The 17,768-nt window shown below is 25.3% G+C and overlaps 2 protein-coding genes across 3 annotated transcripts in view; both read left to right on the forward strand.

Annotated features, from left to right (window-relative positions):
• Nucleotides 1-9,118, forward strand: part of LOC100210713 (tyrosine-protein phosphatase corkscrew) — a 52,084-nt gene extending 42,966 nt beyond the window's left edge. The window contains exons 12-17 of the mRNA XM_065793860.1: nucleotides 1,382-1,458; nucleotides 1,755-1,829; nucleotides 1,985-2,070; nucleotides 5,815-5,875; nucleotides 5,983-6,029; nucleotides 8,828-9,118. Coding sequence (XP_065649932.1) covers nucleotides 1,382-1,458; nucleotides 1,755-1,829; nucleotides 1,985-2,070; nucleotides 5,815-5,875; nucleotides 5,983-6,029; nucleotides 8,828-8,888 — 407 coding nt within the window. The 3' untranslated portion in view covers nucleotides 8,889-9,118. The remainder of the gene's footprint in view (nucleotides 1-1,381; nucleotides 1,459-1,754; nucleotides 1,830-1,984; nucleotides 2,071-5,814; nucleotides 5,876-5,982; nucleotides 6,030-8,827) is intronic.
• Nucleotides 9,119-9,952: 834 nt separating this feature from the next.
• LOC100214968 (protein CMSS1) overlaps nucleotides 9,953-17,768 on the forward strand; it is a 35,709-nt gene continuing 27,893 nt past the window's right edge. Inside the window, exon 1 of one of the 2 annotated variants that reach the window (XM_065793862.1) lies at nucleotides 9,953-10,139. In XM_065793862.1, the coding sequence (XP_065649934.1) occupies nucleotides 10,070-10,139 (70 nt within the window). In that variant the 5' untranslated portion in view covers nucleotides 9,953-10,069. The remainder of the gene's footprint in view (nucleotides 10,140-17,768) is intronic. The other variant, XM_065793861.1, reaches the window with a different exon arrangement.

Here is a 17,768-nt window from a genome sequence, read left to right on the forward strand (position 1 = left end):
GAATTAGGAAAAATAAGGTCAGTAAAAATCTGTCGACCTAAAACTGTTTTAGATCAGCACAAAATTTAGAACCAGAGCTCTACAAATCAATGAACGCAGGAAAATTCAGTATAAAATTGAAAAACAAAACGTCAAATGCAGGCGTTTGCTTAAAAACTCGTAAAAATGAATGCATCATTTTACCATTTTATTAGAAATTTAAATAAAACATTAACATTGGTTTTTCGAAAAGTTTTATTAAAAAAGTTAATTAAAACCTTCGTGTTTTCGTTTTTAGTTTAGTTATTTTGAATTTAAATAAAATGTTTTATGTTCTGTTTTTATTGCTTTCTTTACTATTTAAATAAAAAGTTCACATTTCGAATTTAAATAAAACATTGTTCTTTTTATTGGTTTTTTGTAATATTTTATTCAGAAGTTAATTAAAATGTTGGTTTCATTGTTTAAATTGTAATTATTTTATTTTGAATTTAAATAAAACTTTGTATTTCGCCATTTTTGTTTAACTATTTTATTTAGAATTTATATAAAACGTTGTATATTCCGTTTTTTATTTTAATTTATTTAGAGTTGAAATAAAAAGTTCTATATTCCATTTTTTTTTTAAATTAATTTGAATTACTTTGTTCAGAATTTAAATAAAACTTTTATTTTACTTTCTTTTTTGATTTTTATAAGTTTATTGGTAAAAACGTTCTTTGTACTTTAATTATTTAGTTTAATTATTTAATTATTTTATTAGAATTAAAATAAAGCATTTGTTTTGGCGTTATTATTTTAATTATTTTATTTAGGCTTTAATTAAAATGTTCGTTTTGCCGTTTTTCATGTATATGAAATCAGCAAATAAAATTTTTTTTTATTTTTAAATTTTGAGGTTGGCAAAAAAAAATGCCCACCTCAGACACTGTCGGGTTGGCAGTTAAGTTTGCATTGCTAATGCCAACCCTAATTCCGAGGGTTGTAAATAGATGTAAGGAAACTATGAATTTTTTATGTTTTAAATTTTCTTAAATTTTTTAGTGATAAAAAGATTTGGCAATATAAATTTATTTTAATAAAATAAATAGTCACATCAATAGTTATAAAAAAAATTAAGCAAGAAATTTATACTTCAAAACTAGATAATTATAAACTTGATGGAAAAAAACAATTCCAAACAATAAGAAGTTGGGTAGTTAAAGTATCATTTTTGTTAAACAGGGGGAAAACAGTGTCTAGAAGTGTCCTACTAGTGTCCTATACTACTTCATAACATTCACAGCTAAAAGAATGATATACAACTGATAAAAGACTTTTACTTTTTGTATACTTTTTATAACTTATAAAGTAAATTTATTCAGAATTTTATTAAATTATTTCAAAACTATATTTTTAACAGGTTTAGATGCAGAAATTGACATTCAGAGAACGACACAACTTTTACGAACACAGAGAGCTGGCATGGTGCAAACTGAGGTACTTTTATAAGTCATTTTTCATTAAGTTAATTTTTGTAACAAGTTTTCTTATTTACTTAGCTTTTGTAACATAAGTTACTGTGTAGCAAGTTAAGTTTTGTTACATAAGTTACTGTGTTACAAATTAATTTGAAATAGTTATAGTTGTATAACATTAACTAAGCCATGAACTATTAAATTTTAAATACATTATTTAAATTTGAATAAAAATTAGCTCATATTTGACTTGCAAATTCCAATCTTACCTACTTTCCGATAACTGTTTAATGCAATTAGTTAATTTTTGATTTTTAGCTGCAGTATAAATTTATATATGAAGCAATAAAGCATTTTATAGAAGTTGAGTCAAAGAGAGAAGCAGTGAAAAAGGTAGTATAGTACACACACATTTATGCTTTATTTTTATTTTAATTTTTTTTAGTTTAGATATTTTAAAAGTTATAAAATATGATTTTATAAGAATATAAATCTTAAGTCTTGTAATCCTACCTTAGGAAAGCTTGATTGTAAACTTTAAATTTCAGGAAAACCTTACATCAACTTCAGTTGTAAGCCTTTATGGTAACTTAGACTTTTCAAACTCAGTAGAGAATATTCCTAAATCTTCAAGGTACTCCATTAAATGTATTTGTGTAATGATATTTTTAAACATTTTTATTTATAAATGTTTGTAAATTTTTTTTTTACTCAAAAAAAAATATTTCATTTTATTTAAAATAATATATTTTTAAAACTTGATTAAATTAAAACATATTCATTTCTGACAAAATATATTGATATGTATATGTATATATATATATATATATATATATATATATATATATATATATATATATATATATATATATATATATATATATATATGTATATATATATATATATATATATATATATATATATATATATATATATATACAGCGGTGGCCAAAAATTAAAGACCACTCATTTTTTTTTCAAAATTTATTTTTAACCTTAGTATAATTTTATTTTGGAAAAAGGTATCAAAAAAAGAAAAACATTTTTAGAAAGAATTTTTATTGTATTTTATTTTTTTTATAAAATTTTTTATAATTTTTTTAAAAAATAATGTTAAAAAATTAAAAAACTGACCAGTAAAAAATTTAAATGGGAAAAAAAATTGGAAAAAATTTTAAGACCAGTTTCAAAAATATTTCAAAAAGCAATAAAAAAATAATTTAGAAATGTGTTGTTCCTCCATTTGTTTTCAAGCACTCTTGTACTCGTTCTGGCATTGAATTCATTAAAGTTTTGATTACTTCATCAGGCACATTTTTCAAATGATGAGAGAGATTTCAAATCTTCCAAATTGTAAAGTTGTTCTTTACCAAACTTTTGATCAAGCCACGACCATAAATTCTCTATTGGATTCAAGTCTGGACTATTGGCAGGCCACTTGAATTTTATAAGAATTGAACCAATCGCTAACAACATGCGCTTTATGACACTGCGCATTATCTTGCTGGAAAATAAATCCATCTTGCAACTGCCATAAATCAATGCTAGGAATAAGCAAGTTTTCCAAAATTTCGATGTACCTTTCTTTGTTGAGTCTACCATCGAATAAATGAAAAACGCTAACTCCACAGGCACTTATACAAGCCCAAATGCCTATTAAACCACTGCCTTGTTTTGTTCGTTTCAAAATGCATGATTCATCGAACCGTTCGCTTGGAAGTCTACGCAACATTACGCGACCTTTTCTGTTGTCTACCTCAACGTTCATTTCATCACTAAAGACCACACGGCTCCACTGATCTGTTGACCAATTTTTATGTAGTTTGCACCACTCTTTCCTGGCAAATTTTTGTTTTTTATTTAAGCGTGGTTTTTTTGCAGCAGCACGTCATAAATAATTTAAATTGTGGAGGATCCTTCGCACAGTTCTAGGGCTTGCTTTCAGACCATTTGACAGTGTCCATTTCGTAGACAAGTCTGTAGATGATGCTTTTCTGTTTTCTTTCGTTAATCTCACTAACGAGCGAACATCACGGTCATTTGAAATTTTATTGTGTTCAGTCCTATGACGATCATTAATTGACCGGGTCTCTTTGTATCGTTGAATTATGTTAATAATGCAAGAGTGAGACCTTCCGAGCTTTTCTGCTATTTGTCTGATGCTATAGCCTTCTTCTTTTAATACAAGAGCCGCGTATTTGTCTTTTTCTTCGATCTTAGCACGCATTTTTGCAATATTTTTATATCCTTATTGCAATTCAAAAAATAAATGTTTATTTGATATCGAAACTCAGGTTTTGACATTTTATTTTATAGCCAACGTAATAAGCAATTAAGACAGTTAAAAAAAATAATGGATTATTATTTTTAATAAGTGCAAGTTAAAGATTTGAAAGTGGTCGTTAAATTTTGTCCAATTTGTTTAAAGAAGATTTATAAGTACTCATCAGTTTTTTAATAAGTTAAACGCTATTTAATTAGAATTAGATTAAAAAAATTATACCGCTTTAATCCGTATGTTTTAATTAACAAGATATTAAAAAAAAAATTTAATATGTCAATTAGAATCTTCTTAATTTTAATTTAAAGATTGAGAAACCAACTAAAAATTACTGGTCTTTAATTTTTGGCCACCGCTGTATATATATATATATATTTTTTTTTTGACAGTTTCACTATGGAAGCATTTACAATGCCTTACTGTGGAATAATAATTTCTTTTTGAGCATACCAGTTAACATGATCTACATTATTTCCAACTTAATACAGTTGTGTGTAGTCTGCACATGCAGAATACGAACAACAGTATTTTAATTTTTAAAAATTAGGGCATTCATGTTATTTATGGGTGTAAAATTTTATTTTATTTTTTATTTTTTGTTTTACAATTTCGAAAAGTTTGAGATTTATACACATTTCATTAGCATTTATTGAACAAATATTAATTTATGAATGTCGAAAATAAACTTTTCAAAATATTTTATACTTTAAAAGATGACACCTTTTAATAATAATTAAGAGCTATTTATTGTTTATATTTTCTATTAATGTGTTGTGTTATCTTAATATCTCAGGTTTTAAAATTAAATTTTCTTTTACATTAAATACCATCTTTTCAAAATATTAACTTTTACATTAAATACTATATTTTCTAAAGATTAAAGATTTCTAAAGATCTAAAGATTAGACTTTTCTAAATATTAAATTTTACATTAAATACCATCTTTTCTAAATATTAACTTTTAGCATTAAATCCTATTTTTTCTAAATATTAACTTTTAACATTAAATACTATCTTTTCTAAATATTAACTTTTAACATTAAATACTATCTTTTCTAAATATTAACCTTTACATTTAATACCATCTTTTCTAAATATTAACTTTTACATTAAATACCATCTTTTCTAAAAATTAACTTTTACATTAAATATTATCTTAATATTTCAGGTTTTAAAAATAATATATTTCTTGTTTAAATTCTTCTACAATATTCTCTTGAAAATGTCTCTGACTTTTAGTTTAGTTATTTGGATTGTTTATATTAAATATTACCATCTAAATTTGTTACTGGCAAAGCTTTATACAAAAACTGTTTTCCACCAAACAAAGAATAAATCATTAAACATAAAATTGTTTTTGCTAATTTAGTTAAAGGAATTTACAGATTTACCAACAGTGTTACCTCCTTGAAATGTTAATTGTGGTTTAACATAAATTTCATCAATTAGTACAATAACCTGTCTTTGAGAAATATAACATTTGTCAAAATACAACTTTAAAAAATCATTTTCTCCAGCATTTCTAACTTTAGTTGTCAATTTTGTCATAAGTGATATACTTGGTAGTTCATAATCATCACACGATTGAAAGTAAAGAGTTCTTGACAATAAAAATAACTCAAATACCCTCTTGCTTGATTGTCTTTAATTTTAGCCATAAAAGTAAACTTGATTTTTTTTTTTTTTTTAAATAATTAATTTAGAAGGCCGGGAATGTTTAAATAAATTTTTTTTTTTAATTGATAGATTACCTTCCCAAACCAAAACCCCCTGACCATGTAGCAGCACTCCTCGCATGATCTACCTACTACTCAGTCAATCTATTTAATAAAAAATAAAAACATTAAGGTTTTTTTTTAAAACAAATAAAAAAAACATTTAAATCTATTTAATCGCGTTTTTGTGGTTTTTTAAAAAACAATAAAATTTAATTCGTTTTCTCAATTAAATTTTATGGTTTTTCATAAACTATACTTGATTTTGATTGATTTTGATTAAGCTGTTTTTTACCACAAATGGTAAATTTAAATGTCAAACTATAGTAATATATATAGATATTCAATATGTTCATATATAGGTCAAATTATTTGCTTTTAGCAATGATGTTGTAAAATCATCAGCTCCAAGATTTCAATCATCGTCTGTTTATGTAAAACCAGTAAGTTAAAACATATTTTAATTTTACAACATCTTTACTTCGACAATAACAGTTAAAGACCTAGGAAATAAAAAATTATTTTTTGTATTCTCAAGTTTTTTATTTAGACTTCACCCAAAAATGGTGGAATACCTCAAAGAACCAATGCAACAAGGTTAGTTACATGATAATGTTGCATTCTATTATATGCCAATATTTTATTTTATTAGCAATAAAGTGTAAGCTATGGTTCTTGTCAATATCAAATTTGCAAGGTTAGGTATTAATAGTATCATAGTACCAAAAAAAAAAATGTCTGTGCTTTTAGTATATCAAGTGTTTGTTTGTTCTTTTTTTTTAATTGTTTGTTTTTGATGTTTGTTTATTTATTTTTTTTAAAGTTATTTTTACCACTAAACCTTTTTTAAACAATTTTATACAGCTGAGTCAAAACCAGAATAGTAACCTTGGTGTTAAGAAAAAATGTTGTTATGGTGGCATTCGTATTGTGGAAACAATGAAGCAATTTTTAAAAATAACTATTACCTTTTTAGTAATTATAGTGTAATATAGAAGTTTCAGAGATCCATAACAATTTGAAGATATATGAAATTTATTGTTAAAAATGTTAATCATCAGTTTATCTGTTTTCATAAAATTATACAATTGCCAATTATACTTAAAAAAAAATCATTATGAGTAAATTGTTACTTTTTTAAAAGCGTTTCGCTTATATAGAAACATTTGTTCAAAGTTTTAATGTAATTTATTTTACCTAAGGTATAATTCAGAATATTTTTTAATTCAGCGCGTTTTTAAAATGTTTTTTGAAATAGTTGCGGTCAAATCGTCAAAGCAAAATGTAATTTGCCTGGTCATATAAAGACGTGTGATTGCACGTCTTCCTGTGAAAGAATGCAAATGCTCACGCTGTAATGCAGCATTTTGGGCGATTTGAGCAAAAGTGAGAAAAGCAAGTCTTTATATCAGGGTAACTGGTTTTAAACTTAGCATACAGTAAATACACATACATACAAACGAAATATTTCCTTTCTTTTTTTTTTTTTCAGGGAAAGATAAAATACCATTTTTCAGCTGCAGTTTGCATGATATCTGCACCATATAATTAGTAACATTAAATTCTTTTTCTATACATTTGATAGACCAAAGTATTGGTCTATCAAATCAAATGGAATCAGAAAATTTAATTACCAGTAGTAATTAAATTTTCTGATTCCATTTGAAAGTTAACATTTTTTCTTTAATTTTTTCTATAAGTATATCCATATCATTTGTTTTACATTTAACTTCATTAAATAATTTATTGAAGAAATCTTCTTGGCTTAACTTATCAGGATCTTTATTTAAAGTCCTTAAATAAAAATACCTAACTTTACCGTTTTTTGAATATGTAATGATTTTTTTTTACCAAGAGCAACTCTTGAATGACTATTCACAGCATGTGGTTTTAGAGGATTTATGTTCATAGCCGTCAAAAAACAATTGAGATTTAAGAAATTCATTATCTTCATCTTCATAAATCTGGCTGCAACTCGGTTCTCCTGGTCCATCATCCTTAAATGACATCAATTTAAATATACATTATGGACATATCCTTTCTCCAGGAATAACATTAATACCGATGTTTTTCAATTTCCCAGCAAGTTGTTTATTAATTTCTTTACATCCTCCTAAAAACATGAGTGATAATTATTACTTCAGTGAGTATTTTGCAAAAAAAAATTAATATATATAATTAAAATGAAGTTTAAAAAAAGCTTCATGGTTAAGTAATAATACCTTTTCTTTTTTTTTCCATTGTGTTAATTAAATGGATCACAGCAAGTTATGTCAACTGTAATGTAATTAATGTTTTAAGTAATGTAATGTAATTAATGTAATGATGTAATGTAATGTAATTAATGATTGTAACGTAATTATTGTTGTAAGTAATGTTTTAAATAAACATTTTCATGGAAGCAAATCATTGCATTTTTATTACTTTCAATCCCAGAATGACTAATTATCAAGTCTTTTTCTACATCATTGAAACTTTAGATTTTCTTGATATCATTGGATTTCAATTCATTTTTGATATATTGGTTTTCGCATCATTTTTGATATCATTGGATTTGACACACACACACACACACACACACACACACACACACACACACACACACACACACACACACACACACACACACACACACACACACACACTATGAGCGATTGAAGATTAGAGCCACACTATGTAAGATATATTCACCTCCCCAAGACCAAGAAGGCCACTACATTCAAGAAGGCTACTATAATTGTATTAACAACCCTCTCTTAACTCTGCGCAGCAAAACAAGTTAATGGGGTAGATGTTTAAATGTTGTTAATTGATGAAATAAATCCTTAAAATTTCAAAGCATTATTCCAATATTTAGAAACAACTCAATTAACTTTACTTTTCAATTGGGTCTTAATAATTAAAAAAAAAAGTTCTTTAAAAGTAGGTCAACCTTGTACTCAAAAGAAGCAAAAAAATTTGTAAATTTCAAAAATAATAGTTGTTTTATTAAAAACGTTTTGAAAAAAAAGTATTTTTTATTAAAAACTTGTAAAAATGCACTTTTTTTTATTTCTAGTTAAAAAATCATAGTTTTTTACAATTAACCTTTTTTTTCAAAAGTAAAGTTAATTGAGCTGTCTCTAAAACAGATTATTTAAGCTTGCAATTTTGAATTAATTTTCCTGACCACAAACCCCATCAAATTAATGGGTAGCCCCATTAAAGTTCAAAGAAAAAATTTTTTATATACGATTTTGAAATGGTTAAATGTGTGTGTGTGCGCACGCGTGTGTGTGTATATATAAATATATATTCTTTTCTCTAAATAAAAAATATATATATTCTTTTGTCTATATAGAATGCATTTAGGTATTTTTGTAGATTTCTTTATTGTCAATCTTTATTTATTTTAGGGCAAGAGTGTCTACTGAACCTTTGTTAAACACAAAAACATCCAACTCCAAAAATAAGTAGTGATGTTTAAAGCACAATGACACAAAATAGATATTGCAAGAATATGTTATTAATATTCAATTAACATTTATGTTGGTATATATCCTTGGAAGAATATATTCAAATTTGTTATAGGTTTTATATGTGTATATATATTTTTTAAAGCATTTTAAAAAATACTTATATTTTTTTCACTTGACATTTGTGCACTCTTTGTTAACCATTTTATAATTTTAATATAGTTTTATACATCTTTATAGTATTTATTAAATTATTTTTACTATTTTCTTTATTTTTTTATAAATTATTTTTAAGTTCAATTTGATTTAAGAATTTTTTATAGATTTTCTGCACATGACTTTTACAAATTGAAAAAATTTTTCCTTTTTTAAAATAAGTTTTAAATGTTGAAAGATTTTTGTTTTTGTCTAATTTTAGAATTTAATTAAGTTATGTTTAGCTTTTGTTCTAAATTATTAGTTGTGATTTGTGATTGCAACTGGATTTTTATTAAAATTTATACTCTAATGTTTATTTTAAAGTTCAATATATATATATATATATATATATATATATATATATATATATATATATATATATATATATATATATATATATGTATAAACATATATATATGTATATATATTTATATATATTTATATATATATATATATATATATATATATATATATATATATATATGTATATATAAACATATATACATATATATGTATATATATATATATGTATATATATATATATATATATATATATATATATATATATATATGTATAAATATATATATATATATATATATATATATATATATATATATATATACAAGAAAATCTTGTGATTTTTTTGAATTCTTAACACAGAGCATGTGTTTGATGTTTTGCTAACATATTAATTACATAATCATTATTAAACATTAAACTCTTTAAATGAGATATTTGTATTTATTACTGCTTGTTTACACTAGTGGGAAATTCATTGCAATTAATAACATTTGTTTTTAAAAAATATTTTGTTTTTTGTTTTAATAAAATCTAATTGTTCTAAGATATGAAAAAATTTATACCAAAAGGTAAAAAATGCGATACTTAATATTAATACAATACTAAGCAATCAATACAATTCAAAAAAAAAATTGTAATTTGTAAAAATTAATTTGTTCAGAATAACTGTTAAGTATATAAAAATGGCTGATGATCTTGGTGATGATTGGTGGGAAAATACAGAAATTGTTTCCAAAGAAAAAAATGATCAAGGTATTTATCTGTAATTTTTTATTTATTATTTATAGTTTCCTGAATAGTTCCCTTAGAAAATGTTTTTACACTTTTAATAAATTTCAAAGATCTTTTATCAACTTGTCTTATTATTGAATCTCGACATCACACAATGTCATTTAGTAAACATTCTGCTTAGAAGGGAAAGATAGTGTTATTGCCATTATTTTGACTGACTTTTAAATTCTATTGAAATAAAAAAATCTTATAACTACTAATTCAAAAAGTCCTTTTGGAATTAAAAAAATTCTTTAAAATAGTAAAGTTTTTTTTGTGGTATTAAGATTATAAATAAATTCAAATATTTAAAGCAAAAAAAAAGATTATAGACTTAATTGCCACAAGTTTCTATATATGCATATTAATCCTCTAAAAAAAATAATTTAAGTAAGGAAACTAAAGCATGTAAAAGTAATTAAATTTTTTTTTTATATATATCTCAAAAATAAAAAAACAACACTGGGAAGCTCTTAATGTCAAATGATCCAGAGATCATTACAAATGCTATTTATGTCAACCAATTATGTCTCATGTTTTACTGGTCTTTAAACCATTTAAAGTATTTTATAAAATAAATATTCCATGAAAAATTGAGCCTCTGAAAGCTCCGAGAAGTTACTAAAGTATCACTATTTTATTTTTTTACATATGAAGAGCGTTTTTCTAAAAAGTGCCAAGTCACATTTTACATATTTTGAGTAAACAAAAAAAAAAAAAATATCTGACGAAATGTTAATTATTTTTACACAATTTTTTTTTATTTTAGTAATTTATTGTGATTTAAATAAAATTAGTTTTACTTCCAAAAGTTTTTTTATTTGTTTAATACCTTTTTAATTCTTTGAAATTTGAGAGGTTTTGCAGAAAGTCTGCAATAAGTCTGCATAAGTCCGCGTTTTTTTTAGGGAAAAATATATTTTTGTGACTAAAAAACCAATTATTCGGAATATAAAAGATTTTTACAAATTGTTTTCAAGGTTTTATTTGTGTAACTTAGAAAATCTTTAAAACAATATTAATAAAAGAACAATATTTGAATATAATAAATGGTAATTTTAAGAATCTTTTTTCTTTTTTTTTAACTACTAGATAACTGTTAAAAAGTTTTTAAAAAATTTCACCTTACATATGGTTAGTTATTTGATCTTACAAATAATAAAATAACAACAGACATTCTTATTGAACAAAATATTAGGATACCAACATAAAAATTAAACAAAACATTTCATCTGGCATCCTATTGTCGACACTTGCAAGAATGTTAGCATAGAAGTCTTTTGCATCTTCAGGTACCTCAAAAAAATCATTAACTTTTTTACATCTGTTTTTTTTTCCTTTTTAATTTTATTTTCAAATGGTTTTCTTTTTGCTTCATTCATGTTGCTCAAAAGCAAAAATTACAAACAAAATCAGAATCTGCAGAACATGTGTTTTGCACTCTGATCTGCTTTTTGGAATAAGTTATGGTTCTCTGATCTCTCATTGGAAAGGGTAGTTTACTTTTTAGAATCTGCTTAACCATTTTATGGTTATCTTTTACAACCCAGTCTTCTCCTAGTTTTTGGACAGTTCCATGATCTGCAAAAACTGTAATATTCTGAAGGAGAAATATATTTTTTAATAATTTCTTTTTTGCGTAACACTTTTTTGATATGACCAAAAACTCGATCAGGAGGTAAAAAACTGTGCCCTCTGGGTAGGAAAAAAATGTTTTACAACTGCAAATATACTAGTTTCTAAAAAAAAATTTCAAACAACAACAACAAAAAATTTTCAAACAACAAATAAGAGTAGAATTCTTGTTTTGCGATGAACAAACATCTGAAAATAAATGTAAGTCTAATTTTTTTATTGATCCTTGTTCATTAAATAACTCTTTTTCTAAGCTAGACAAGTAGTGAATCAGGGCTAAAGACACTTTGATTTTATTTTTATGTCAATTGTTTTTTTTATCAAATCTTTTTGTGTTTTGCAAAAAAAAAAACAGATATCTGTTCTTGAATCTAATTGAATGTTTTCTTAAAACTAACTTGTCATTCCTGGGTTTGCACTTTTTTACCTGATTAACACATAAATTTTAAAAGAAAATTTATAAGTGACTTTTGATTTTACTTTGTAGAACTAATTGAAAAAGTCTAAATAAAGTTTATTGCAATTAACAAAAATATTGTAATCCTATTAAATATTGTAATCCTATTAATTACATGTTGTTAGATATAAAAGTATTATAATTGGATGTTTATTTTTTTGAAACTCATAATTTACTAGTTTTAACAATCTTGAACTACAAAATAAGTAAACATTGCCATAAAATGAACTTACTTAAAATATCCAGGTTGCTTAAACATAACGCTTTACATCTTTTGTCGTTGTGCCTGCAAGCTATAGTCGGTAATTTTCCAAATGATGAATATCTTTTGAGGTTTTTATGTTCATTTTTCATTTTTTTAATTTTTTGTGACCTTGTCCAGGAGTTGAACAGCAATAAAACTAGTCCAAATCAGAATCCATCTTTTTCAAATATTTCTTTCCAAACAAACTTCCGCACTAAAACTGTGTTTACCGCTTTTTTATAAGATTTATGACCAAAAATATCAATAATTTTCATTTGATAATTATTAGTGATGTGCCATCGGCAAAGGCCGAATAAAGCTAATTATAGAGTTTAATGTATGTATATAAAGGTAATATCTTAATATTAGGTATGCAATTTGCATATATAAGGTGTGTCTATGCACCTGCTTAGTTTGGCTTAATAGTCAATACCGATGCATCGGCCAATGCCGATTAATCAACCGATGCCATCGGCTGATTAATTGGCCAATGGTTTAGCCGATTAATTGGTTGCTGGTTACCAATAGGATAGGCTAGTAGACCGAATTACTTCTGATGAATAGGAACATGTTAAATATGTAATTTAAATCCTTAATATTATTATAATACCCTTAAATAAATACATTAAACCTATTATTAGCCACAATCGGCATTAGCCGATGGCACATCACTAATAATTATCATGATGTACAATTTTCTGCTCTTATTAAAATAGTCAGACTTAGGCCTTTTTTAATTAATAATTAGAAAGGTTTTATTTTTTGACATTTTTCTTACTAAAAAATTGTTCCTATAGACTTAATGCCTTAAAAGAAGTTGTATGTAAAATATATTTTTGAGCATAATTGACCACTAATAGTTGTTGCGTGATTAAATAGTTTGCATTGCAATATAAACACCTGTATATATGTATATAAAATTTCATAAATTTTTTTTAAAAATAAATGTTATATTAATTAGTAAATATGAAATTTTAAAAATAGTCTTAAAAACTAGTTTATTATTAGATAGACAAATATTAACCTCTGAAAAAAATATGCATGATTGGTTAATTGGTCAATTCGATATTTTGTTGAGCTTCAATCACACCTACCAACAAAAAAATATGTGTTTGCTAGATACTCTAGTTTACGTTTTTATTCAAAAAGTGAAACTTTTGCAAGAGATATTTTTAAGAAGTAACAAATGATTGTGCCAAAAAAGGAATCATGTTTATTGGCCATTACTCTAAGTGTGTACAAAATGAAGAGTAACATGAATTTATTTTACAAGTTGTTGAACAACACAGGAAGCAAAATCCTTCTTATTTGAAATCTTTATTTTAAATATTTGAAAATTAATATTTTAATAATTAAGACTTTTCGTATTCAAATGTACACATAAATTACAGTTGCTAATTTAAAAGCATAAATATAAAATTATTTTTCACATAATATTTCATTAGCCCAAATGTTCTTGAAATTGAAAAAATAGTATTTAAATTAAAAATGGGTTCTTATGAATCCAGGCATCAGTGGTTTAGCTATCGCTGAACTATTTCTAACTTTGCAAAGACAATGCCTTGCCTTTCAAAAAAAAAAAAAATGGAAATAAACCTTTGTATTGCTAAAATTTGTTATTTATTATTAGAAATATTTGTTCTTTTCTTGACATAATTGTTTCTTTTTTTAACCGCAAAAGGTTGATTAAAATCTTTGGAAAACTACATTTTCTATACAAAGAAATTTCCTCAAGGTTCTATCCTTGGCCCTATACTTTTAATTTACATAAACAATCTCCCAGAAATTCGCACATCTCAGGTGGCATTGTTTGCTGATGATACTACCATTTATTCTTGTCTTGATAAGAAGCCAACACTCTCTAATTGCTTGGAAGGGGCATTTGAGCTTGAAAAGAATCTCACTTTTGCTACAGCCTGGGGCTCTCAGTGGCTGGTAAACTTTAACTTTTTTTTTTAACAATTTTTTTCAGCTATATGTTATCGCAATAATCTAGATCTTCCTATATTTATGAACAGAAATTTGCTCGATGAGTCATCTACCCTATATCTTTAAGGATTAACTCTTACTTCCGATCTTTATTGGAAACCATATTATAAAACCATAACCAGTTTTGACTTTTTTTCTGTTTATTACTAAAAAATGTTCTCTATGATGAAATCTGTGAAAAAACGATGACTGTTATTATTAACTGGCCGTATGTCCTTTGACCAATCAGATTATTGATCAGAATTTGTTTACGCTGTTAAACAACCGTTAAAACTATTGTTATCAATAGTATGGCCATGAAACCACTGATGAAGTCTCTCAAAGGTAGGAATATAAATATAAAGTTCTCTAAATTATGAAATCACAAATAGTTTAGACAAGTCAATGCTTACTACTTAGTTCTATATATTTAATATATTATAATTGTTAATATTATTGTTATATATATAATACAATAAATTTAGATTTATTTATTATTTTAACTCAAAGGAACAAGATGTTGTTTACATTCAAATACAACATAATCTTCAATTCAACTACTCTGAATCTATCTCTGTTGTTTAATTACAACATATTAATAAAAATGATGATTTTCTTAATCAAACTGCTTCGAACAGAGATGCAGAAAGTAGCAGAAAACATAGAAGAATTGAAAAAAATCTTAAATGCAAACAAAAACAAAACTCTACCTCCTGGAATAAAGGAATAAGAAAAAAACGTAGACAGAGTGGTCAGCAATACATAGCCTCAAATGGTAAAATACAATGGGGAAAGTTTATAAAAGACTGTAAGAGAGACCACTCACAATGTAATATAAATGTCAAATAGAAATTAGCGTTGCTGATCAAGAAACTTTGCACAAACAACACTGGATTTTAAATGATGAAGAAAAGTGTCTTTTTTACTTCCAAACTACAATTGTAGAGAACAAAAAAGCTATCGTTCGGCTGAAAATTCAGAATTAAAAAAAAAATTTTTTGTTCTTATTACTTTATTGTTTCTGATGAACTAGTACGTGTTTGCAAAGAGTTTTATCTATGTACTCTAGATATTGATGAAAAAAAAAATTAGAAATTACCATTTAACAAAAAACAAAACAACAGAATAACAGAGATAACAGTATAAAAGAGGTAAAGTACCTTGTCAACTGTCCCAAATTACATTAAAGCTTCTGTACGTCAGCATATTCAAAGCATTCCCAGAATCGACAGTCACTTTTGTCGCAAAAGTATAAACAAAGAGTACATTCAAGAAAACCTGAATATGACCATTTTGTATGAGAAATATTGTGAAAAATGTGTTTCTGACAATGTTATTCATGCAAATAAAAATGTATAAATCAATAATTAACACAGAGTTTAACATTGAAGTTCATAAACTAAAAAAAGATAGGTGTGACAAATGTGAAAGTATGAAAACGAATCCTTCACCTAACTCAAAGGAAAAAACAGAACATGAAATTCGCACAAAAAACAAAGCTGAAACTAATGAAGAATGTAATTGTGATAGGCTTGATAAAAGCAAATGTGTTATTTGCTTTGATATGCCTACCAACAGCAAACATTTCCAACTTTTTTTACAAATGAAAGTTGACTGTTTTTCATTTGACTGCACAATGCTCAATATTCAAAAAAAAAAATTATAGTGCAGTCTGGTCAGAACTTACTAGTGGCCAAACAGTAAATGATAAAGCTAGTGCCCTTCTTGTTATACTTGATCAAATAGTTGCAGATGAATTTCAGGTAACTTAAATTTGTTTATGGAGCTACTCTTATGTACCACAGAATCAAAATAGTTTTGTGATGATTGCTTTAAAAATTTTGCATACAAAATCATTCACAAATTAAAACAATCATTTAGAAATTTTGTGAGCCAGAACATAGTGTTATCCAGGAAATAGACAGTTTACATAATATTATTGAAAGAAATATGCAAGTAGGTGAAGTTTACAGTTTAATTGGCCTAGTCAGAATTCTAAAATACATACCTTAAAAGAATCCAATCAAGTTGATTCAAATTAAAGAAGAGCAGATGACTTTTAAACCGTTGCTAAGAATTATTCATTGCTTAAAAATGTTCCATACGCGTAAAGATCCGTAAAGACACTTAAATACTCAGCAGATAAGCCATGGGGTGTTGAATACAAAACTGAGTTTAGTTCTGAATAAAAGTTATAATTTTATTATATTATATTAAAGTATATTCTTAACTATAACACCAGACACCAAAATTCAAATAATAAAAAAATTGTAAAAGATATAAATTTTGTTCAAACGAAGGTGCTTAAAAAAAAAAAAGAAATCTCGAAAGAAAAAGTAAAAGATCTAAAATCGTTAAAATTCATCCCACTTCAAGACAAAGAATTTATGTCCTTGGTCTTACAAACATTCACCTAGTGTTTGATGTTAACTGTTATCAATTTTTGTTTTCTGCAACTTTCAGCTCTATTGACGACTTGGTTCTGCATCAATTTTTTTTTTACCTTTTTTTATAAACTTGATAAAATAAAATAAAAATTATTTTATAAATTTTAATTTGCTGGCTGTTGTATTTTATTTTCAAGTAAAACAGAATGTTTGAATTAGTCTTTAACTTATATTTACTATTGCAACCAGCCTAAAAATTGTAACCAACATTATTAAGTATATATATTTTTTTTTAATTCTGAAACTATTTGTGTATTATTTATTATTTGCATAGTGTTTGCATCAACATAACTGAGCCTCGTGAACAAAAAATTATGTTTTGCAATCTTGTTTGGTTTTTTTCAAAACTGCATTAAAATATTAAAAAAAAGTAATTTACCATTAAGGGCTAACAACTAGGAAATAGGGTAAAAACAGAGTCCAAATCCTCTTAGGTGCTTAAAACATGGAAGGGGATGTTTATTAATTTTTGGAAATTTTTCCCATGCTTATGAAAATACCTCCCCCCCCCCCCTTCTTTTTTTTTTTCTTACTTGTTATTAAGAAAATTTTGTTATATTAACAAATTCTTACATGTTATTAACAAAAAAATCTAAAAACTAAAAAAAAAAACACGAAAAATATGTCAGTCACTGATAAGAATAAAAACTTTATTGAATTCCTATTGAATTATAATAAAACAGCTGTTTAAAAATGCGCATTAAAAGGCAAGCCACTTTAGAATTAAATTATTTATTTGTTTTTATGTTAAAAATTCCCATCCATATTTTTGTTAAGACCCTTTCCCTCCCCACCATCACCCCACCCACCCCCCACCCCTCCTTCTTCCTGTTTATTAAATCTGAACTAAAACTCCTACA

Source organism: Hydra vulgaris, chromosome 03, assembly GCF_038396675.1.
Source record: "Hydra vulgaris chromosome 03, alternate assembly HydraT2T_AEP".
Taxonomy (NCBI): Eukaryota; Metazoa; Cnidaria; class Hydrozoa; order Anthoathecata; family Hydridae; genus Hydra; species Hydra vulgaris.